The 25,299-nt window shown below is 41.3% G+C and overlaps 1 protein-coding gene across 8 annotated transcripts in view; it reads left to right on the forward strand.

The window, feature by feature from the left end:
- The window catches only part of RALGAPA2 (Ral GTPase activating protein catalytic subunit alpha 2), a 334,693-nt gene that overhangs the window by 165,751 nt on the left and 143,643 nt on the right, over positions 1-25,299 (forward strand). For all 8 annotated transcript variants that reach the window (XM_036085370.2, XM_036085371.2, XM_036085373.2 and 5 more), the window contains one exon: positions 21,523-21,651. In XM_036085370.2, coding sequence (XP_035941263.1) covers positions 21,523-21,651 — 129 coding nt within the window. The remainder of the gene's footprint in view (positions 1-21,522; positions 21,652-25,299) is intronic.

A 25,299-nucleotide genomic window follows, 5' to 3' on the forward strand; every position in this document is an offset into this window, starting at 1 on the left:
AATCCATGTGGCGTCATGGGGAAGAACAGATGACCAAAGTAGCTGAGCCAAACCATTCTGGTTGAGACTTTGGCTCCAGTGATCAGTTTCAGAGCTGACATGAACTTTCTACTTTCTATAGTGGTGATCTAGCCATCATTCATTACCCTAGAATAGTGATTCCTGGGATGGCAGGGGGGTTTGCCGCCCCCTCCCCTCTAGGGACACTGGGCAATGTCTGGAGATATTTGGTTGTCACAGGAGGGAAAGGGGTGTAGTGGGTAGAGACCAGGGATGTCATTACACATCCTACAATGTACAGGACCACAACGAAGAATTTACGGTCCAGTGTCAGTAGTGCTGTGGTTGAGGGACCCTGCCCTCAAATAGTAGTACCTGTGCAGATGACACCAGACTAGAAGAGCCAGGCGATGTAAATTAAATGACAGAACCCAGCAATCAAAACAAACGTGACAGGCTAGCTCTCTCAACTTAACCAGGAAAATTAAACCCTACAAAAATTTAACCAGGGAGATTAAAGAGAGGCAAATGTTTGAGGTTGAACATTATGAAAATTGCCAGTAGGGGACTCTTCTTCAAAAAGCGGGGATTCAATTACAATTGGTCCAATTTATTTTTTTAAAAAAGAAAAACAATTTAAGAACTCAAGCACAGAATGATTACACGAATTCAGAGTTAACATGACAAATACTGAGGGGCATTTTGTCCTGAAGCCGAATCTGAATGAGTGGTGTGGCCTGCAGTGCCAGAGCCTGAGGCACTGCAAGTGTGTGTGGAGGCAGGGAGGGGCTCAGGGGGGCTGTGCTCCCCCCTGCACACTGAGTGCACGCTGCCGAGCGGCTGAGACGAGGAAGGATGGCGAGAGAACAGCTTGCATGGTGAGGAGTTGGCACATGGGCACAGATCATTGCTTCCTTCAAATGTCTGGAGCCCTGCCTGTGAGGAGAGAGAGATCAGGCTGTCTTACCTCCCGAGTGGGGACTGATGGTAGACTCCAGCTCACCACCAGAGGCACTTTCTAGCCAGGTGTCCTGTTCAGACGTGGCCGGTGATTGATCGGGGGTTTGTAAGCCTCTCAAACTCTGTCAGGTCCGTCTATGGCCAGCTGGTCTGGCTACCTCCTGGCAGCCTGGGCAAAAGGGCCATCCACTCTGGAGCTTGAGCCCTGGCCTTGCACTGAAGTCGCTGTATGCTTGAGTCAGTGACCGCATAGCCTCCTCTGGCCTGAGCTGCTTGTTCTATGAAATGGGGTTATAACGGCTCTCTTTGGGGCCCTGGAAAAATGAGGACAGTTAGGCCTTCAGTAGGTGCTAGTAGGGTCGCTGCAGAAGGGATTCCCCTGTTGTTTGGAAAATCGCTTGTTGACCTGCAAGAGCTTCTTTTCCCATTTAGAATTCTACAAAGATTTTAAGAAAATTTACATTTTTCTTCAGGCAGAGAAGAACTGAGAGACCAAGAGGTGGCTTCTAGAAGCATTGCAAATACTGAATTGTACTTGGGGAAGGAGATGCCTTAACTCCTATGTGGAAAAGATTGATTTTTGAATATAAGAGATTTTAAGTCAAGACTGTGGTTTATAATCCATAAAGGATAGGTTTGGATACAAGGAAATAACATCAAGAAACGCATTCTAAATTGCAAGTTTTGTTTCTGTGAGAAAGTGCTCTCCTTGTGGGGAATAATCTCTTTTTGTCTGTTGATTCCTTTTTAATACATAACAATAAGTGGGAGTGTGGTAATTGCAGACTGTTCAGCTATTAATGCTATTTACTGGAACACATTTTAGAGAGAACATTGTTTTCTGAAGAAACAATAAACAACGGTTTTTCTTTTGTTCTTCCATGGAAAAATATTCTTTGGTAGGTATTTGTGGGCTAAATAAATTTTAGAAGAAGAGAACCTTTTAATAGTAAGACAAAATAAAATATCTACCTTTTTTTTTTTTTTTTTTTTTTTTTTTTACCCTGTACTGGAGTCTTGGATTGAATGTGTGCAGCATGGTCTTTTTGTCAAGACGCAGGGCCTTTGTGTCACCTATCTGCTTCCCTCCCCTGGGTCCTCATAGAGTGCTGGGCTGTGCCCCTCCAGGAGCCCTGTGCTCTTGGCCTGCCCTCACTCTCAGCTATGTAGAGCTGTCCCCTACCCGTGAGGGGTCATTGCTGGAAGGCAGGGGCCACCTTTATTCTGCCTAATTCCCCTCACAGCCTGGGCTGACATGGTACCTGCAACTGAGTTAGCACTCAAGAACTTCGTCACCTTATTGTGAAATGTTTTTGTAGGAGACTATCAGAATGATGTGGCTTTCATTTTTTTGGACTCCTTTTAAGTGAGTGGGGTTTTTTTAAACAAAAGCACTTACTTTATTATTATTTTTTTTCTTTAGAGAGAGAGCATGAGCAGGGGAGGGGCAGAGGGAGAGGTAGAAAGAGAATCTTAAGCAGGCTCCACGTCCAGCATGGAGCCTGACATGGAGCTCAATCTCACAACCTTGAGATCATGAACTGAGCTGAAAAGAATAACTGACTGAGCCACCCAGGTGCCCTAATGAGTGGATTTGAAATCAAATCTATTTCAAGTCTTCTTTTTCAGTTGGCCCTAGAAAAATTAATATTTTAATAAGATCATAATTAAAAATGCTGCCATAATTTAATACAAGCAATGATGTATGAGGCTTTAGAATTTACAAAATGCTTTCCAATCAGTCTCTGTCGCCTTTTGTAAGAGCACTGTGGGGTAGGTTGCATTTTCATTCCCATTTTACAGATGATGAAACTGATGCTCAGGAGACAAAGTACTTGCCCAAGATCAGAGATCAAAGTAGTGCTATCTTTTAGGAGTCTTATATCCAAATCCCTCCTCTTCCTTCTTCCTCCTTCTCTCCAACATCTGCTGAAAGCAACTTTGTTTAAAGAAAGTACTTTTTAAGCCCCCCAAATGAATTTTATTATATGTAAGTCAGAAACCAAAATGTTAAACACCTATTCCTAGAATTTGAAGCAGCAAGCCATTTGTCGACCCGTTAAATGTCATTTAATTATTCTAGATGGTCTAATTCCTTACCTTTACCTCTTTCCTTCCTCCTGTGGTGGGATTCGCATCCACTGGGCTCTCCATCATTGGAACAGGCAGGCTTTGCCAAAACTGCTGCTTTCTTAGTGGTTGAGAAGTGGGTTGAGAGAGCTAGCTCCCTTTGGGAATTTTTTCTCAGATTTAAGCCATTCTTGGGAGCTCATTGTCCAAACACATATTACATTATAAAAAAGAAGACAACGGGGCGCCTGGGTGGCTGAGTTGGTTAGGCGACTGCCTTCGGCTCAGGTCATGATCCTGGAGTCCTGGGATCGAGTCCCGCATCGGGCTCCCTGCTCAGCAGGGAGTCTGCTTCTCCCTCTGACCCTCCCCCCTCTCATGTGCTCTCTCTCTCATTCTCTCTCTCAAATAAATAAATAAAATCTTTAAAAAAAAAAAAAAAAGAAGATGACGTTGTAAGTGTCTTGCCCAAGATGAAACTAAAAGTGTTCCCCGTTGGGACTGCTCTACATATCGCATCCAGACCTCCACCTCATGTTGGTGGGATGGGTTTGTAGAGTCCCAGTACTGAATGACCAGCACATTGCTCCTCTTTCTCTTCCTTTTTTATTTTTATTTTTTGACAGAACACGAAATATGGAAAGCTTTGATTTTGCTCCCACGTGCAGGTGGAGTAATTTTACGTACAAGGAAATAAACTAGAGAGCATGCGTCTTATGTTATCCTAGAATAAAAAGAATGTATAATCATATTCCAAAGCATATTTCTTTTCCTGTGTGAGAACACACCAGAGGACATGGGAGGCTCCAACAGGAAGAGCCTTTCCTCTTTAACCTGTTCTTAGTCATGGGCAAACAAAGAGCCCAGAGACCCCCAGGCCACCAAGCAGGCTTACCTTCATCCACACCTGAGAACGAGGCTTCCCAGTTTCAGCAGGGAGAAGGAAACACTTTTAAATGCACTGGACACTCATCTTTGACAACATCAGAATGTCTAAATCTTTTAGCAGTATTAAATGAACACAGAAGCTATAAATGATGTGGGTTTTCTAGTATTCATTTGAGAGAAAAATAGGAATCCTCGTTGTCTTGTCGGAATCCTGGGAGATATCTTGGTGTTTTTCCATAGAATCCTCTAACTACCACCCCTACACACAGTGCCTGTGCCTCACACACGTGCATGTGTGTATGCGTGCACACGCACACACACGCACACGCACACACGTACACACGTGTACGCTCAATTTTTGTCCAGCATTTTCCTAAGATTATTTTGGTGGGAGGCTCATTTCTATTTTGAAGGTAGCATTTTATGACCTAGTTCCCTCATTTGATAATATTTCTGTGAGAGTAATATGTATATATTTTGGAAGCACATTTTTTTTAAATTTTTTTATTGTTATGTTAATCCCCATACATTACATCATTAGTTTTAGATATAGTGTTCCATGATTCATTGTTTGTGCATAACACCCAGTGCTCCATGCAGAACGTGCCCTCCTCAATACCCATCACCAGGCTAACCCATCCTCCCAACCCCCTCCCCTCTAGAACCCTCAGTTTGTTTTTCAGAGTCCATCGTCTCTCATGGTTCTTCTCCCCCTCCGATTTCCCCCCCCCTTCATTCTTCCCCTCCTGCTACATTCTTCTTCTTCTTTTTTTCTTTCTTAACATATATTGCATTATTTGTTTCAGAGGTACAGATCTGAGATTCAACAGTCTTGCACAATTCACAGCGCTCACCAGAACACATACCCTTCCCAGTGTCCATCACCCAGTCACCCCATCCCTCCCACCCCACCCCCCACTCCAGCAACCCTCAGATTGTTTCCTGAGATTAAGAATTCCTCATATCAGTGAGGTCATATGATACATGTCTTTCTCTGTTTGACTTATTTCGCTCAGCATAATACCCTCCAGTTCCATCCATGTCGTTGCAAATGGCAAGATCTTATTCCTTTTGATGGGTGCATAATATTCCATTGTATATATATACCACATCTTCTTTATCCATTCATCTGTTGATGGACATCTTGGCTCTTTCCACAGTTTGGCTATTGTGGACATTGCTGCTATAAACATCGGGGTGCACGTAGTCTTTCGGGTCCCTACTTTTGTATCTTTGGGGTAAATACCCAGTAGTGCAATTGCTGGATCATATGGTAGCTCTATTTTCAACTTTTTGAGGAACTTCCATACTGTTTTCCAGAGTGGCTGCACCAGCTTGCATTCCCACCAACAGTGTACGAGGGTTCCCCTTTCTCCGCATCCCCGCCAACATCTGTCATTTCCTGACTTGTTAATTTTAGCCATTCTGACTGGTGTGAGGTGGTATCTCATTGAGGTTTTGATTTGGATTTCCCTGATGCCGAGCGATATTGAACACTTTTTCATGTGTCTGTTGGCCATTTGGATGACTACTTTGGAAAAATGTCTGTTCATGTCTTCTGCCCATTTCTTGATTGGATTCTTTGTTCTTTTGGTGTTGAGTTTGATGAGTTCTTTATGGATTTGGATACTAGCCCTTTATCTGATATGTCATTTGCAAATATCTTCTCCCATTCTGTCAGTTGTCTTTTGGTTTTGTTGACTGTTTCCTTTGCTTTGCAAAAGCTTTTTATCTTGATGAAGTCCCAATAGTTCATTTTTGCCCTTGCTTCCCTTGCCTTTGGCGATGTTTCTAGGAAGAAGTTGCTGCGGCTGAGGTCGAAGAGGTTGCTGCCTGTGTTCTCCTTTAGGATTTTGATGGACTCCTGTCTCACATTGAGGTCTTTCAACCATTTGGAGTCTATTTTCGTGTGTGGTGTAAGGAAATGGTCCAGTTTCATTCTTCTGCATGTGGCTGTCCAATTTTCCCAACACCATTTGTTGAAGAGACTGTCTTTTTTCCATTGGACATTCTTTCCTGCTTTGTCAAAGATTAGTTGACCATAGAGTTGAGGGTCCATTTCTGGGCTCTCTATTCTGTTCCATTGATCTATGTGTCTGTTTTTGTGCCAGTACCATACTGTCTTGATGATGACAGCTTTGTAGTAGAGCTGGAAGTCTGGAATTGTGATGCCGCCAGCTTTGCTTTTCTTTTTCAACATTCCTCTGGCTATGCGGGGTCTTTTCTGGTTCCATACAAATTTTAGGATTATTTGTTCCATTTCTTTGAAGAAAGTGGATGGTATTTTGATGGGGATTGCATTGAATGTGTAGATTGCTCTAGGTAGGATTGACATCTTCACAATATTTGTTCTTCCAATCCATAAGCATGGAACGTTTTTCCATTTCTTTGTGTCTTCCTCAATTTCTTTCATGAGTATTTTATAGTTTTCTGAGTACAGATCCTTTGCCTCTTTGGTTAGATTTATTCCTAGGTATCTTATGGTTTTGGGTGCAATTATAAATGGGATCGACTCCTTAATTTCTCTTTCTTCTGACTTGTTGTTGGTGTATAGGAATGCCACTGACTTCTGTGCATTGATTTTATATCCTGCCACTTTACTGAATTCCTGTATGAGTTCTAGCAGTTTTGCGGTGGAGTCTTTGGGATTTTCCACATAAAGTATCATATCATCTGCAAAGAGTGAGAGTTTGACTTCTTCTTTGCCAATTTGGATGCCTTTGATTTCTTTTTGTTGTCTGATTGCTGTGGCTAGGACTTCCAATTCTATGTTGAATAGCAGTGGTGATAGTGGACATCCCTGCCGCGTTCCTGACCTTAGGGGGAAAGCTCTCAGTTTTTCCCCATTGAGAATGATATTCGCTGTAGGGTTTTCATAGATGGCTTTTATGATATTGAGGTATGTACCCTCTATCCCTATACTCTGAAGAGTTTTGATCAAGAAAGGATGCTGTACTTTGTCAAATGCTTTTTCTGCATCTATTGAGAGGATCATATGATTCTTGTTCTTTCTTTTGTTAATGTATTGTATCACGTTGATTGATTTGCGGATGTTGAACCAACCTTGCAGCCCAGGGATAAATCCCACTTGGTCGTGGTGAATAATCCTTTTAATGTACTGTTGGATCCTATTGGCTAGTATTTTGGTGAGAATTTTTGCATCCATGTTCATCAGGGATATTGGTCTGTAATTCTCCTTTTTGATGGGGTCTTTGTCTGGTTTTGGGATCAAGGTAATGCTGGCCTCATAAAATGAGTTTGGAAGTTTTCCTTCCATTTCTATTTTTTGGAACAGTTTCAGAAGGATAGGTATTAATTCTTCTTTAAATGTTTGGTAGAATTCCCCTGGGAACACATCTGGCCCTGGGCTTTTGTGTTTTGGGAGATTTTTGATGACTGCTTCTATTTCCTTAGTGGTTATAGGTCTGTTCAGGTTTTCTATTTCTTCCTGGTTCAGTTTTGGTAGTTGATACATCTCTAGGAATGCATCCATTACTTCCAGGTTATCTAATTTGCTGACATAGAGTTGCTCATAATATGTTCTTATAATTGTTTGTATTTCTTTGGTGTTGGTTGTGATTTCTCCTCTTTCATTCATGATTTTGTTGATTTGGGTCATTTCTCTTTTCTTTTTGATAAGTCTGGCCAGGGGTTTATCAATCTTGTTAATTCTTTCAAAGAACCAGCTCCTAGTTTCGTTGATCTGTTCTACTGTTCTTTTGGTTTCTATTTCATTGATTTCTGCTCTGGTCTTTATTATTTCTCTTCTCCTGCTGGGTTTAGGCTTTATTTGCTGTTCTTTCTCCAGCTCCTTTAGGTGTAGGGTTAGGTTGTGTACTTGAGACCTTTCTTGTTTCTTGAGAAAGGCTTGTATTGCTATATACTTTCCTCTTAGGACTGCCTTTGCTGTATCCCAAAGATTTTGAATAGTTGTGTTTTCATTTTCATTGGTTTCCATGAATTTTTTTAATTCTTCTTTAATTTCCTGGTTGACCCATTCATTCTTCAGTAGGATGCTCTTTAGCCTCCATGTATTTGAGTTCTTTCCGACTTTCCTCTTGTGATTGAGTTCTAGTTTCAAAGCATTGTGGTCTGAAAATAGGCAGGGGATGATCCCAATCTTCTGGTACCGGTTGAGACCTGATTTATCACCTAGGATGTGATCTATTCTGGAGAATGTTCCATGGGCACTAGAGAAGAATGTGTATTCCGTTGCTTTGGGATGGAATGTTCTGAATATGTCTGTGAAGTCCATTTGGTCCAGTGTGTCATTTAAAGTCTTTATTTCCTTGTTGATCTTTTGCTTAGACGATCTGTCCATTTCAGTGAGGGGGGTGTTAAAGTCCCCCACTATTATTGTATTGTTGTCAATGTGTTTCTTTGCTTTTGTTATTAATTGCCTTATATAATTGGCTGCTCCCATGTTAGGGGCATAGATATTTACAATTGTTAGATCTTCTTGTTGGATAGACCCTTTAAGTATGATATAGTGTCCTTCCTCATCTCTTATTACAATCTTTGGTTTAAAATCTAATTTGTCTGATATAAGGATTGCCACCCCAGCTTTCTTTTGGTGTCCATTAGCATGGTAAATGGTTTTCCACCCCCTCACTTTCAATCTGGGGGTGTCTTTGGGTCTAAAATGAGTCTCTTGCAGACAGCATATCAATGGGTCTTGTTTTTTAATCCAATCTGATAGCCTGTGTCTTTTGATTGGGGCATTTAGCCCATTTACATTCAGGGTAACTATTGAAAGATAGGAATTCAGTGCCATTGTATTGCCTGTAAAGTGACTGTTACTGTATATTGTTTGTGTTCCTTTCTGGTCTATGTTGCTTTTAGGCTCTCTCTTTGCTTAGAGGACCCCTTTCAATATTTGTTGTAGGGCTGGTTTCGTGTTTGCAAATTCCTTTAGTTTTTGTTTGTCCTGGAAGCTTTTTATCTCTCCTTCTATTTTCAATGACAGCCTAGCTGGATATAGTATTCTTGGCTGCATATTTTTCTCATTTAGTGCTCTGAATATGTCCTGCCAGTCCTTTCTGGCCTGCCAGGTCTCTGTGGATAAGTCTGTTGCCAATCTAATGTTTCTACCATTGTAGGTTACATATCTCTTCTCCCGAGCTGCTTTCAGGATTTTCTCTTTGTCTCTGAGACTCGTAAGTTTTACTATTAGATGTCGGGGTGTTGACCTATTTTTATTGATTTTGAGAGGGGTTCTCTGTGCTTCCTGGATTTTGATGCCTGTTTCCTTCCCCAAATTAGGGAAGTTCTCTGCTATAATTTGCTCCATTATACCTTCTGCCCCTCTCTCTCTTTCTTCTTCTTCTGGGATCCCAATTATTCTAATGTTGTTTCGTCTTTTGGTATCGTTTATCTCTCGAATTCTGCCCTCGTGATCCAGTAGTTGTTTATCTGTCTTTTTCTCAGCTTCTTTATTTTCCATCATTTGGTCTTCTATCTCACTGATTCTTTCTTCTGCCTCATTTATCCTAGCAGTTAGCGCCCCCATATTTGATTGCACCTCATTGATAGCCTTTTTGATTTCTACTTGGTTAGATTTTAGTTCTTTTACTTCTCCAGAAAGGGTTTCTCTAATAACTTCCATGTTTTTTTCAAGCCCAGCTAGTATCTTTAAAGTGATGATTCTGAACTCTAGATCTGACATCGTACTAATGTCCGTATTGAGTAGGTCCCTGGCAGTCGGTACTACCTCTTGTTCTTTTTGTTGAGGTGATTTTTTCCGTCTTGTCATTTTGTGCAGAGGAGAATAGATTAATGAGAGAACAAAATGCTAGCAGGGTAACAACGTCCCCAGAAAATATACTCTAAACAAATCAGAAAAGACCTGAAGCAGTGGGAAAAGAAAGGGAAAGAGAGAAAAAAGAAAAGGAAAGAAAAAAAGAAAAAGATAAAGATAAAAACAAAAGCAGAACAAAACAAAACAAAACAAAAACAGAATGTGATCAAATATGATCAGGCTGGATTATAGATCAGTGCCACACACTAGATTTTGGGTGTATTTTGGTCTGTTAAAAGAAAGTTCCTCCCAAAATTTTAAAGAAAGAAAAACTTATATATGTACAAAAATAAGGGTTGATATGATGAAGGGATGGAATATGACTGTAAAGATGGAAATTATAAAAAATTTTAAAAAAGGATTTGATAAGTTGTTTGAAAAAAGAAAGAAGAGGATTAAAAAAAAAAAAGGAAAAAGGGAGAGAATGTGATCAGGCAGGGGAGTAGAAAAAAACCATACACTAGAGATTTAGAGTATATTTTGATCTGTTAGAAGAAACTATCTCAAGATTTTAAAGAGAGAACAACTTATATATATATGCCAAAAATATGGGTAACTACTATGAAGGGATAGAATATGACTTTAAAAATGAAAAATAAAAATGTTTTTTTTTTAAAAAAAGGGATTGATAAGATGTTGGTTGAAAAAGGGAAAAAGAAAAATTCAAAAAAAAAGAAAAAAGGAAAAAAGAAAAAAAGTTAAAAAAAATAATTAACTTTGAAAGACTAAAGAATCATGGTAAAAAAGCCATGAATTCTATGTGCAGTATTCCCCTAGCGCTGGAGTTCTGCCGTTCTCATTGATCGGTAAACGTGGTCTTGGCTGGCTGTTCTCGCCGATCTTCTGGGGGAGGGGCCTGTTGCCGTGGTTCCCAAATGTCTTTGCCGGAGGCAAAATTGCCCCGCCCTTGCCTGTCCGGGCTAAGTAATCTGCTCGGGTTTGCTCTCCGGAGCTTTTGTTCCCTGCAAGCTTTCCGTACAGCTTTGGAGGCGGAGAGTGAAAATGGCGGCCTCCCAATCTCCGCCCCGGCGGAGCCGAGAACTTGGGGTCCCGCTCCTCAGCGAGCCCCCAGAGAAAAGCAGTCAGTCACTCCCGTCTCCCCGGTCTCCGGCCACACTCCACGCTCACCCGGCCTGCGACCGCGCCTTTCTATCTGGCACCCGACCCCGGGTGGAGTCTCCAAACCCAGCAGATCCCCGCGGTGCGCTCCCGCACCTCTCCTCCCGGGGGAAGAAGGTGAGTCTCCCCGGATCTGCCGCTTGTTGGGTCCCTGCTGGAGGAGCAGTGGCCCGACTGTGCCACGGATCACAGTTTATAGCAACCCCGAGCTGAGAGCCTGCGCCTGGGCTCCGTCTCTGCAGCTGGCTTCCCTGCTCCGATACCTGGGAGCTCTGCCGCACTCAGGCACCCCCGGTCTTTCTGTGACCCCGAGGGTCCTGAGACCACACTGTCCCGCGAGGGTTCCACCCCCCACTTCGCCACCAGAGTGACGTCCCTCAGCGGAGCAGACTTCTAAAAGTTCCGATTTTGTGCTCAGGGGCTCTATCACTTGCCAGAAGCCGCCGACGGAGGCCCCTCCCCCGCCGTCTATCCTCCCGAATATCGCCTCGGATTCACTTCTCCGCACGTCCTACCTTCCAGAAAGTGGTCGCTTTTCTGTTCAGAGAGTTGTTGCTATTCTTTTCTTCGATCTCCTGTTGAGTTTGTAGGTGTTCAGAATGGTTTGATCCCTATCCAGCTGAATTCCTGAGAGGACACGAAATCCAGGTCTCCTACTCCTCCACCATCTTGCTCCGCCCCCTGGAAGCACATTTTTAAGCCAGAGCATTTATTGACTTCACTTGAAAGTATAGCTCTAAAAAAGTATTATTTGCATTTATAAATGATTATTAGACAGAGTGAATGGGATGGAAGAATAGTTTGTGTTTCAGAGCTAAGTAATGTCCTCAGAATGATGCTCTGGCTCTACATATGAGGCCTGTTTTTCACCAACGCCAAATGGTGCTTCATTGATCCTGCGTTAACACTTTATCTTCCAAAGGAAGAGGAGCATGCTTGGGTTTGTGTCCAGACCTTGGGACAATTTCTGCGTAAATGAAAAAATTGAATGATGATCTCTTAGATCTTTCTTCTCTAGGTTTTCAAGGTTCCAAAGGAACACATTAAATATCCTTGTTACCCAAATTCAGTAGAGAGATGTTTCCCCTACTAAATTTCTGTACTTCATTCTAAGGTAATACAAGGGTGCAGTCAGATCCTAACCTGGACTCCAGCATGAGAGTGAATGAGTATTCTGCTTGGCGTCATAGGCAATGTTGACTGAACCTCACTGCACCTGTCAGCCGTGGCGTTAGGCAGCACCTGACTATATTAAGGCTATGGTTTCATCCAAGAATTTCTTTTTAATATTCTAAGAATATATTTCTAGCTGATTCATTCCTGAAACAGGATGAACAATATACCTGGGAGCAGTATGGCTGCCTGTTGCTGTAGTACCTATATTAATTATTTGAGTGCATGTTTCTCCCATTGCAGTAATTCCTACCTTAATGATATTACTTGCATGATTATGCTCCATAAGTACATTTCTAACTGTCCTGTAATCTGTGATGGCAGTGACCCTTTGCCTTTGCTTCTGCTCCAGAATGTTGTGAAGGCTGTGGAGGGAGGAGTGGGGTGGAAGTGGAGAGACTTGAACTGGCTGCCTCAGAAAAAGCAGATTTGAACATCCTCCTATCCCACCTCATCCACCCTACTCCCTGGCCCTTAGGACAAATGCCTTTCTGTGTCTACTTGTCCCTCAGCTTTTGCCACCAGGTTTGGTCCCATTTCAGAGTGCCGCATCCATGTCCAGCACTCTGAGCAGACTTTGTGCTCACGGGAGTCTGCTGCAGCCTCAACACTTTCACTGTCATTACTCACCAGCAGGGACTCATTGAAGCCCTCACTTGCTGAAGTGCCATTGTCAGGAGTTAATGACTGCTCTGAGCATCTGCATCAACCTCCTTAAACCAGCCTGTTGTACAAACTGTAATGTTGTAGATTTGAGGCTCATCAGGGTCACGACTAAGACAGTCATTACATAGGCCGTGGTGTCTTCAAGGCATGATTGGTGCATCTGGTAAGTCACGTCTCTCTACAACCCTCCAAACAGTTTTTTTCATCTTATGGAATTATAAATGTGCCGGAATTTCATGATGGGTTTGCCATCTCTCTGTTAGTCTCCCCAGTGAGCTGTGAAATGCCCTTTATAGGAAGCCCACGTGGAAGCAGCTCCTCCTGATTTGTGGGCTGCAAACAGGGTGTTGTTGGTCAGAGTAAAAGGGGCTTTATATTTCATTCATGTTGCTAAGGACTTAGGGCTGAGAGAATGACTCAATTCATATGATGGAGGGTGAGTTCTTTCTCAGTGCATCTGGTCTCCGAGTACCCTGAGCATCCTTGCACTAATTTGCTAATCTCCAAAAATATTTTGAGAAAAGGTTGAATGCCACGTCACAGGCTCTGGCTTTCTTCCCACCCCAGGAACAACGGCCTTTCCATTTTAAACTTCCACATTCTCCCTAAGATGAAGAAGGATATTCATTCTCACAGCTTTTATTCAGTGGTGTACTGGAAATTACAGCCAGGACAGTTAGGTAAGGAAATGAGATAAAAGGCAGCCAGACTGGAAAGTAAGAAGGAAAGCTATCTATAATCATAGACAACATGATCTTGTATATAAAAACCCTAAGGAATTTCCACACTCACAAAAAAACTCCTATTAGAATGAAAACATTAATTCAGCAAAGTTGCAGGATACAGGATCTATATACAAAATTAACTGTGTTTCTATACACTACAATGGACAATGTGAAAATGAAATTAAGACAGTTTCATTTATCAAAATGAACAGAATATTTAGTAACAAATATAACCTAGAAAATGAAAGAGATACACTGAAAACTATAAAACGTTGCTATAAGAAATTAAAGAAGACCAAAATAAGTGGGAAAATGTGCCATATTCCTGGATTGGAATACTTAATATTGTTAAGATGACAATATTCCCCAAGTTGATCTGCAAATTCAATAGGATCCTTATCAAAATTCCAATGGCGTTTTTTGCAGAAATGGAAAAGCTGATTCTAAAATTTGTAGGCAATTGCAATAAACCTCAAATAGCTAATACAGCCTTGAAAAAGAGCAAAGCTGGAGGACTCACAGTTCCCTATTCAAAACTCACTACAAAACTACAGCAATCAAAACGGTATTGGTGCTGGTAAAAGGTTAGATATATAGATCAGTGGAATAGAATTGAGAGTCCAGAAATAAACCCATATATCTCTGGTCAACTGATTTCCGACAAGGGGGTCAAGACAGTTAAGTGGGAGAAGAATAGTCTCTTCAACAAGTGAATGATGTTCATGTGAACATCGTGTGAAAAGATGTTCAACACCATTAGTCACCAGGGAAATAAAAATCGAAGCTATGGTGAGATACCACTTCACATTCACTAGAATAGCTATAATTTTAAAAAACATGAAAAATAACAAATATTGATGAGAAGTGGAGAAATTGGAACCCTCATATGTTATTGGTAAGAATGTAAAATGGTGACGCTGCTATAGAAAACAGTTTGTCACTTCCTCAAAAGTTAAAACATAGAATTACCATATGAACCAGCAATTCCATTGCTAGGTATATGCCCAAAAGTATTGACAATAGAGTAGGTATTCAAATGAAAACTCGTACACAGATTTGCATAGTAGCACTATTCACAGTCACCAAAAGGTAGAAACAACCCAACTGTCTATCAGCTGATGAAAGGATAAACAAAATGTGGTATATCAACACAGTGGAATATTATTAGGCCATGAAAAGGAATAAAATACTGCTACATGCAGTAATATGGATAAACCTTGAAAACCTGCCAAATGAGCAAAGCCCGGTAAAAAAAAAAACCCACCACATAGTGTATGAGTCCATATTCTGAAATACCCAGGGCAGGCATATCCATAGAGACAGAAAAGTAGATGAGTGGTTGCCTGGTGGGCAGGAATGGAGAATGACTGCTCATGGGTAGAGGGTTTTCATTTTGGAGTGATGAAGATGTTCTCAAATTAGATAGTGGTGATAGCGCACAATTTTATGAATATACCGAAAACGACTGAGTTGTACACATTAAAATTTTATTTATTTGAAGAGGAGCACGAGTAGGGGGAGAAGCAGACTCCCCATTGAGTAGGAAGCCTGACTCGGGGCTTGATCCCAGGACCCCGGGATCATGACCTGAGCTGAAGACAGATGCTTAACCAGCTGAGCCACCCAGGCATTCCTGAGTTGTACACTTTAAAGGGTATTTTATCACATGTAAATAATATCTCAATAAAGCTCTCCCTGGTGATCTGGTGGTTAGTATTCAGCACTCTCAATAACGCTCTTACAGATAACAGAAAGAAAAAGAAGTAATTAAGATAATCTGGCGACATATCAACTTCAGTATAAAATAAAGTTCATATAGTGTGTCTTAAAATCAGTCAGTAAACCAATCCCCCATTTTTCCTGAAGCAGTCAGACAGTCTTCATCAGTTTGAAGGCTAGCAGAGTTCTTCCTCACAGATGCAGGATTAATTGCAAGCAATCATAAAAAACAGTGGAGGCTCTCCTTAGAGCTGAGGGTTGCAGTGACTCTCTCTGCCATCTGCCTGATGTTCTGTCACTCCTGAAATCCTGATTTCATGCAAATGGTCAAAGCAGCTCCTGTGGCCATCAGAAGTTCATTTCAGGGTTCTCACTCCCTTTTTCCTTTGCACGCTGCTGTCAGGGAAACTCAGTGTCTTCTCCATAGCATATTTCATGGTGAGAAGTACTAGGTGACTTTGTTTCTCCAGCTACAGAACCCAATTACTCTGTCCTGTCATATTTCTTCTGGCCTTGGTAACACAGTTACACCCAGAGAGGTCACATTTGTCCCCCATTTACAAAAATCTCTGCTTTTTCTCCAAAGAGATCATGCCATTCTTGGCCCTTTTAACAGATAATGTGTAGTGCATACCACATATTCCTTGACTCAGATCTTGAAAGGAATTTTTAGCTTTCTTCTGCTGTGTTTTTTTTTTTTTCAGTGACTCTTCCAGAAGCACAGTGCTCATGACATGATCTGCTGTACTCTTTTTAAAAGGCCGTAATCCTAAAGGCTTTATTTTTATCAACAAAAAGTCCTGTCTGAACCAATGTAGAGTATGAAGAGGCCAGGTAGCAGCTTGTGGTGTATAAAGGGTGTCTTTTGCACAGAGCTGGAGGAGCAAAGACCTACTAGCAGAAACAAGAGGCCAAGGCTTTGGGGCTTTGAGGGATCTGTTCTTCTGGTAACTAATTTTCTTTTTTTTTTTTTGTCACTCAGCATTTCTGAGCTTCCATAAGAAGGAGTTAATTGATACTTACAAATATGTCCTCAAGGTACTGCAGGATTGTAGCTACCTTTTTAATTGTTAAAGTTTAAATTATATGCAGGGTTAGAGTTAAAAGTATCCTTTTGCTTTCAGATATTTTGGTAATTAGTAATTCTACTTGGGCGTGGAATGGGTTGAACCTTTTCATTAACCAGATTAATGAGATAACCAGATCTGAACATTCTCCCTTTTACCAAACAAAAGACCTCCCTCTAGAATTTTCTAGATAAAAGGCAGGTATCTTCTCTGAAAAATAATGAAGTTATTCATTATGTAGCATTTTATTTTTCTTAAAGTAAAAAATTAGAGAAGGAGTTCAGTGATTTTGTACACATAAATTTTATTTCTTAACAATTCTGTTTGGCCTTCTGGAAGGTCTGAGTGACTTTAGGTGGAATAACCGGATCTGTTTGCTCCTAAGGAGCAGGCGCGAGTCCGCTAAGGAAAGGCAGGGAGACAGATGGTCGGCTATTGTGTTACAACCATCATCTGCTGGGCCGTGAGCAAATATTAAGTGAATAATATATATGTAATTGGTGTGAAAGTACAGTTGCAACATTTCTAATTCCCTTTGAACGATGGCTACTTCTTGAACATTTGTGTTTCATAGAATACTATATTGAAATGTTTTTGTTTACAGGGTTAATCCATTTTAAACTGCTTTAAAGTGAACATTTTCCCCCATTTTTGACACCACTGTGCAATATTTTGAATTGAAATGGCCTGTAATGGCCCTTTTTTTATTTTCCATAACAACACGAGCACTAAATTATAGCTGTGCAATTATGTAAACAATGGAAATGCTTCCAGAATGAATCCTTCCTTTTAAATTTTCATTTTGTGTAATTGTTGGAAGGTTTGGAGCCATAATAAACAAAATTATTTTACACATTTATCGTTCTAAAGGTCAATTATAAGAGAACTAAAGAAACAACACTATGCAAAATGAATAAACCAATTTCTGTTGCCATCACCATATGTTTTTCTTATCACTTATGGTTTTTCCAGTTACTGTGTACATAGCATTCAATTAAAGCGATTCATTTACCAGGCTGAATGCAGTTTGTGTTTATAGAACAGTGCTTTGGAGGAGAGGAAACAACACGCCTCTATTTGAATTACCTGATTTTTTGTGAGATCAGTGATAAGAGACAGATGTTCTCACCAGTTACTTTCTCATAAGCCGGAATCTTTTGATAAGCTGCAAATTCACAATTATCATCGTACAATCCACTTTCACACTCAATGTGTAGCATGCATGCGGACTTTTAACCAAAAACAGGAGAAAAATACTACTTTGGTGGTCTGTTTACTATATGGTAGCATTTTGCAGAATGAATTTTATTTCCTTTGAACAAAACCGTGTGAAAGAGTTTTATCCGTGCCTCACACTGGTCAATTTTCAAGAATAAACTTGATTCCTGTCCATTTTTCATTGGGCTTATTATATTTTAGTCTCTTTAGATTATGGAAAAAGAAACTAATTTTTGCTACCAGATTCACTTGTTTCAGGTAAATTCTAGAACTGAGAAGAATGAAAGCTAGAAAGTCTAAACATACCATTTTCCTGTTTTTATTTTATTATTTGCCTTAGAAATTATATACATTATAGCTAATTGCTAGGATGCTTTGCTAAGAATGTTATCTGAGAGCATTAATTTCTAGAGCTTTTTAGTATCTGGGATAATGTAATCTGAGAGGCTTATTTGTGCCACCTTTGAAATCTTTTGCTCTTTTTGAATATCAGCAAAATAATAGTCCACTGAATTCTACAAAGTAAATCTACAAAGTAAATTCTAGAAAGTAAAATTCTTCAGAGTCCTTCCCTTTTTGAAAAAAAAAATTTTTATTTGTTACTCTGTTTATTTTTGCATGGCCCTTTTCAGTTTAGAAAGGCATGTGTTCACATCTATACCATTAGATACGACTCTGTATCCATCTTTAATGGAAGAGAAACATGAAGCCCTAGGCATGGCAAGATCTGCCCACAGTCACATACACTAGGCCTTGAACCTAAGCCTCGAGGCCCCAGCCCCAGAGCTCTTTTCATCACACCAGGGTTTTGAGTGCAGGTGCATTTCCCGCCAGTGGTCACAATGGAGGTTTCACTAAACAGCATCTAGTCACCCAGTAAGAACAATGGCCCCTCCTCACCTCCACCGGGCCCTGAGACCTCTCTCAGGTAGGCCAGCTGGAGCGGGTACAGAACTCTGACAGCACCCTGAGGATCAAGCCACCCTTCATAACAAGGGGAGCCTCGGGATGCCTGGGTGGCTCAGTCGGTTGGGTGTCTGCCTTCGGCTCAGGTCATGATCCCAGGGTGCTGGGATCGAGCCCCGCATCGGGCTCCCTGCTCGGCGGGGAGCCTGCTTCTCCCTCTGCCTGCAGCTCTGCCTGCTTGTTCTTTTTCTCTCTCTGACAAATAAACAAACAAACAAACAAATAAAAACAAGGGGCGCCTCTGTCAGGCAGTGGTATTTAACAAAAATGCGGTAGCCTTGGTTTACTGTTAGTGTTTTGACAGAAGGGTTATTTTCTATTTGTGACATAGGATACTGGTTTTCCAGAATAATCTTATTTAAGTTAAAAAAATGACTTGCTTTCAAAAACAGACAAATAATGCTCACTTTGGACATGGATATGGCAAAAGGCATGAGGTCCTACATGAATAATTAACATTTGGGAAGCACCGTCCTGTTCCGTCTATAGGTGAAGCCCTGGAGACTGTGTGGCAAGTTTCAGTCTCCAGATTTTTATTTTCCGGAGATTCCAGCGGTAGCTGTGATCTTACCATCTGGAGGGGAAGGGGAAAGAAAGATTCTACTAGCAATGAGTGGAACCCTTGGTGGATATACCTCTGTTGGGAATATGCAATGGCTCTCTTTTGAGCACCACACAGTTATTCCTAATTTTCACATGTTATCACAAAGAGAGAATCTTTGGGTTGTTCCATTTCAGCGTGGATAAGCAAAATAAGCAGGCATATGGCCATAATTTGGCTGACTGGCCATATAGTTCCCCCTTTGACTCCCACATTACCCCTACCCCAGTGCTGCCTTTAACTGGCGACAGCTAGCCAGGCCCCGCTTCTCCTCGGGGCTCTGTCATATGTGGGTGGCAGGGTAGGGTAGGCTAGCCATCTGTTATTTTGCCCTCTGTTCCCAATCTTCTTGCCCATAGAAACCGGTTCCGTTGAAGTGACTGGCCCGCATCCAGGGGGTGGGGAGCCGGGCGAGTTTATCTCAGCTCCACGCATTTCTGCTGTCTTTAGCATCAATGGCAACTTCGTAATTTTTTGTGAATGCCCCATTTACAGGGCATTACCTTTACACATGTGAATCTTGTGAGGCAAAATGGATTTCATGTACAGATTCTGGCCCTAGCTTATTAAAGGATTCAGTTCACAATTCCCACAAACTTGTCCCAGAAAAGCATTTTTTGAAAGTTAAAACTCTAAATTCCAGTGGTGAAAATGGCTTATATTTAAGTAATATGCCAAAGATTTTTAAAAATTGACAGGGTTCAAAGCTTAGTTTCTCATCTCAACAGATGGAATTAGCACACACATAACAAAGTTAACAACATGGGTGTTTGCATTATTAATCTTCAGATGCATGGCATTCTGCTACCTTGCTGGCCAGGTTTGCACGAATCCTTTCACTGCGGGATATGTCAACAGAAATGTGCTCCCATCTGCTGCTGGGTAGCTTGATGCCTGATATTCCGAGACAAGGCCCAGCACAATGCGTACCTCTGTGAGTAATTACAGGTGTGTGGTGAGGAGCCCAGGGCATTAATCAGAGGCTTAATTATGAAAAAGGTGGATCTTTTGTTCCACTCTTGGAGCATGAGTTTACTACACACTTTCTAAACTGCAGCATCCATCTGCTGAGCCCCTTAGAATGTTTACTTTGGCTGATATGGACCCTAAAGTGTATCAAAGGACGTGATTAAAGCGGGGTTAAACATTAACTTGGGAGAAGTGTGGGTCAGGTTTTTCTTTCCTTCCTTCCTTCCTTTATCTGTCTGTCTACTTATCTATTTATTTTTGTTATAGGACAAATTCTGCTGAAATGCTAAAACTTTAAATTAGTACTTGCTAAACTATTGACCATAGCTGAACTCTAAAAGAGTAAGCATTGTACAGTCATTTTAAGGATATAAACAGCACAATTTGTAGAAACTAAATGAATCCACTGTGTAAGGAAAAAAATAAGTCTTTACTTGGGAAAAAAAATGTATTGTGAACACATAAAAATTCTCTTTCAAGATTACAAGTTGTGAAATGAGGTTATTTTTGTCACGAAGGACTTATGTTAGAATTTAGCATGTTGCTACTACTTTGCTCTAATTTAATGAAATTAAATCCTGGATTATTTTAAAGGGCTTCTTAAATAGCTGCACTGAAATCTGAGAAAAGAAACCAGACTTTTTTTTGTATTTTGCTTCTTACTTGTATTTTGGGACTAACTATAGGTTGAATAACTACAAGACACATAAAGTCTAGTACTTCAGTATGTTTGATTAATGTGCATGGCCTAGAACTGCGTAGAAGAAGTTTGTGGTGCTCTGACTAATCCCCCCCACACACACACACACACACTTGCACAGATGGCTACGGAGATGTGTCCTGGCCGTGGGTGGCACAAACGCTGTCCAGTAGTGGAGCCCTGCTTTGCCCCAGGCTGGGACGTGGTGGCTGCCTCACAGCAGAGCTGGCGGCCAGGGGCCAACCTGCCCCCCACCAAGGACAGACCGTTGCAGACACAGCAACACCAGGTGTCTGGGCAGTTGGTGGTCTTCGTGCTGCACCCCGTGTAAAAGGCAACTGCTGTATTTGCACTTTGACCTCATGATCACACTTGTACCCAGAGCCACGCCAACTCCCTGAGCTTAGACTCTGACCACACTCCATTCATTCCCATTGTTTAACACAGAGAGTTATCCAAAGAGTGAAAATTTCCAGGTCTTTGCCTACTTGAAGACTTTTTAATGTAATAGTGTGCTTTAACTTTTGAAAATGGAAGAATTCTGGAAGTGATAGATGTTTGCATGTTTTATTTGTATATCTACCTCGACACTCCTGTAGCTTGTCCAAAGAGCTCACCTTAAGGTGGAAGACAGAAGGAGTGGCTAGTCCCAATGCCATGACTTAGATTTTGTCATCTTACAACTTAGTGTCCGTTCTCTTACCTGTAAAATGGGTACAATAGGCCTTGGACCAACTCATCTCCCAGTACCCCTTTTACTGAAAAATTTCTGTGACCTCTGTTCTCTCAGATTATCACACAGTGGCCATATGTACCAATGAGCTGACGACTTTGGAATTTTGTTGTTGAAAATTACAGTTGTGTTTTCTTATCTTCCCTTTTAGGATATCTTAAACACCATTATAAGGCACTGTCCACCCCGCTTCTTCTCCCTGGGTTTGCCTGGCTTCTCAATGCTGGTGGGGGACTTCATCACAGCCGCTGCCAGGGTCCTCAGTACAGACACGCCGGCGGTGAGTATGACAATGCTCAGCATCCAAACTCCCAGGAGGCTTCACAATCGCTAACAAGGTTCAGATTTCTCCACTCTTAACAGGTGTTGACTCATTAGTGCAATGTGAAACTGGGCTCTCGGGTAGATGCCCTGGCAGCTGATGTGTGAAATTGTAGGATAAGATGACACACTTGTATTGGGAAGGCGTTTCATCAAAAGGCCAGAGTGTGAAAAATCATATCCTCACTAATATTTCAGCACATTTACACAGTCAGAAGCAGGACTTATCTCTTAGAGTCTATTAGCATTTTCCAGTAAATGGTGGCACAGAGGAGATGTCTTAGTAAAGACAGAATTTTAAGTGTGCATTATCAATAATTTTTTAAATTGTTATCTTGCTTATTATAAGTCTAATAGAAAATATTTTTTTAAAAATGTTAGAAATGTTAGAACACAAATTTTAAGCAGATAATGAATATATATTATTAATGTGCAATAAAACTCTGACAAAATTCTTGTACTAAAAAACTAGAATCAAGTAGACTAAGTGTGAACATTCAGGGCTGCAAAAAGAAATTATTTGCAATCTCTACATTTACCTCCACTATTAGGGCAATGTGTTAATAATGCCTTTTGAGAGAACACTCTTCTACATTTCAGTTTAAAGGGCCTCTCACTTTTGTGCTCTATACAACTGTTACCTGTTCAGACTCATTGTTTTCCTCTACAAATGCTGTGAATGAAATTAGCTTTATTGTTTGCCAGGGACTTGTATTGAAATCAATATGAGCATCTAGCTATGTAAATTTTATTTGGTACATTGTTACTTTTTCACCCTACTTATTTCTCCTGTGCAGGGTAAATTCAAACTCCAACCCTGGATTTTAAATTAAGTTGTTTTTTAATACTTTATGTAGCTGGTATTTCACACTGGTATTTTCATGTGCTAACTTCTTATAAGGATAAAGTAAAAAGCAAAGAGAAGGGAAAAGAGACAGGAGCAAAAGGGAAGGATGAAAGAAAAGAGAGGTAGAAGAAAAAAAGGAAGAAAAATATTGGGTTTGTTCAACTTTTTTTGTGAGGAATATGACAAATTTTTATGCTTCTTTATATCTGAAAAAGATTTTAGGATAATCATTCTCAAAGAACCTTCAAATCTGGGGCGCCTGGGTGGCTCAGTCATTCAGCATCTGCCTTCAGCTCAGGTCATGATTCCAGGGTCCTGGGATCGAGCCCCTCATCGGGCTCCCTGCTCGGCAGGAGGCCTACTTCTCCCTCTCCCTCTCCCCCTGCTTGTGTTCCCTCTCTCGCTGTGTCTCTCTCTGTCAAATAAATAAATAAAATCTAATAAAAAAAAAAAAGAACCTTCAAATTTATTTTTAAGCATTTAGATCAACACTGAAGAAGCTCACAGGGCACAGGTAGGAAAATCATACTTCTTTATTGACGATTTCCCTACTTGCTATTAGAATTTCCTGTAAAAATGCTGGCACCCTTTCTAGAGATAATCATCCATGGTGGTCATTCTCGGTGAAAATTTATCTCTTGGCTAGATAAGCTGTTAAAGTAGCTTCCCCAGTTTTTTTTTTCAAGAAAGAGAACATGTGGTCATGCAGAAGTGAGAGTTATATGAAGGAACAGTAACTCTGAATTACTTTGAATTTCTCTCTTAGTTTAAACTTGAAGTTTAAAGTTGTAGGGGAACAGGTGAGAGGTGTTTGGATGGGGCACACCTACTCACTCAGAATTTTTGGTTAACACAAGTCAATTACAAGTTTGAAGTACCCCTGCTATGCAGATCTGCCCCACTGAGGCAACTGGGGAAAGACATGTACATGCACGGGTCCCCAAGAGATAGGCAGGAGCTTGTGCTCAGTAAACATCCTTTGTAGTAGCCGAAAACTACAACTAATCTAAATGTCCATCACCAACGGAACAGATATAGTGTGCACATAAGATAGCGTGTTACTTATAATCCCCTTCTCATGCTAGACCCTGGAGCTCTGTGTGGTCAGACCTGGCTTCCATCCCAGTGTTGCCTTGTACTGAACTGGTTCTCTACCCTAGACAATATGCTTAGGTACACAGGCCTCATTCTCCTCTGTGGAAATTGGGACTCACCACAGGCTCAGTGCTTAGGCCAAAAAATTATTTAGATTTACCATATTCATTGAATAAAGCTGTGTAACAATTCCTTATTTTATTTAAGCTCTAATGTTTTATATCTGATTATTACATAGTCTAGCATGCAATCTAAAAGTCCACAGCTCAGGGGCGCCTCGGTAGCTCAGTTGGTTAAGTGTCCGACTCTTGGTTTTGGCTCAGGTCATGATCTCAGGGTCATGGAATTGAGCCCCACATCAGACTCTGTACTCAGCCTGGAGTCCGCTTGGCCCTGCCCCTCCACCTCTGCCCCTCCCCCCTTGTAAATAAATAAAATCTTAAAATAATCTTTAAAAATTAAAGTCCACAGTTCAAGCCAGGCTCACATGACACAATAATTAAGGCCACTCAGGGAAAGGAATCAATGAAGTCTAAACCAAGATTGGTGGATAAAGGGCGGCAATTAGAGAAGACTGACAAAGCAAGGCTGTTTGAGAAACATTTACTGTGGATCCACTACATGCTGGGACCTGGCCTGGATGAGTATGACAGGGCCCCTACCTTGAAGGAATCAGCTGGGTAAACTCAGTGTTAATATCTGTGCATAAGTTTCTAGCAGCCACAGTAGAATCACATCCAGACCCCAGAGGGATGGCAACAGAGGAATAATTCTTTCTGCTTTGTGAGAGGTGGAGGGGAAGAAGACCTACATTAGAAAAGTCTTCATGGGAGAAGTGATGCTGAAGCAGAGACCTGAAAGGCCATCGGTGTTCATCAGCAGCCACCCCTTATCTTGAGATACTTTTTGAGCACCTACTGGGGTAGAGAAGTGGTGAAAACCATATAACCCTGTCTTCATTGGGGTTACAAACACAAAATGACTATATAACACATCAGAAAGTGATGTATGCGAAGAAAAAACCCAAAGCAGGGATGCTAGGGACCACAGAGGTGGAATGACGTAATGTCTTGAATTCACTTTAAAATATTGAAAGTGGAAACTTCTTAGTGAATTTTAAATACTGAAATGAAAAAAATGAAACAGATACAGATGAGACAAGAGTGGTAAAATCTTGAATCTAGGTGTTGGGTAGTTAGGCGTAACACTCTTTCTCCCTTTTTATTTAAAGATCTCCTTAACATAAAAATTAAGGAAAAGAAAGGCAGCAGATGAGGGGACAGACTGATGGAGGTGGGGTAGAAGGACAGGACTCTGGTCAGGTGGAGCTCGTCAGTGTGAGATGCCTCTCGGCCCCTGAGGGGGCACGACATACAAACCTGGACTTCAGGGGTACTTCAGGGGAGGCAGTCTGGTATAGAGAGAAATGTTGGGGAATCCAGCACGTAGGAGGCATTGAAATCATGGGTTGGATATCCTTTGGGAGTGAGTATAGATCTGAGAGAGAAGAGGACACAGGACCACACTCAGCGTCACAGAGTTTGGATCCTGAGGAAATGAGGCATTCCATTCCATGAGACTGTCAGATCGCCTTAGGGCCAAATGGTGAAAGTGTTCCCAGGCCCAAGGGAGCCTGCGTCCTACACTGGCCAGGGGTCAGGTGAG

This window comes from Halichoerus grypus, chromosome 10, assembly GCF_964656455.1.
Source record: "Halichoerus grypus chromosome 10, mHalGry1.hap1.1, whole genome shotgun sequence".
Lineage (NCBI taxonomy): Eukaryota > Metazoa > Chordata > Mammalia > Carnivora > Phocidae > Halichoerus > Halichoerus grypus.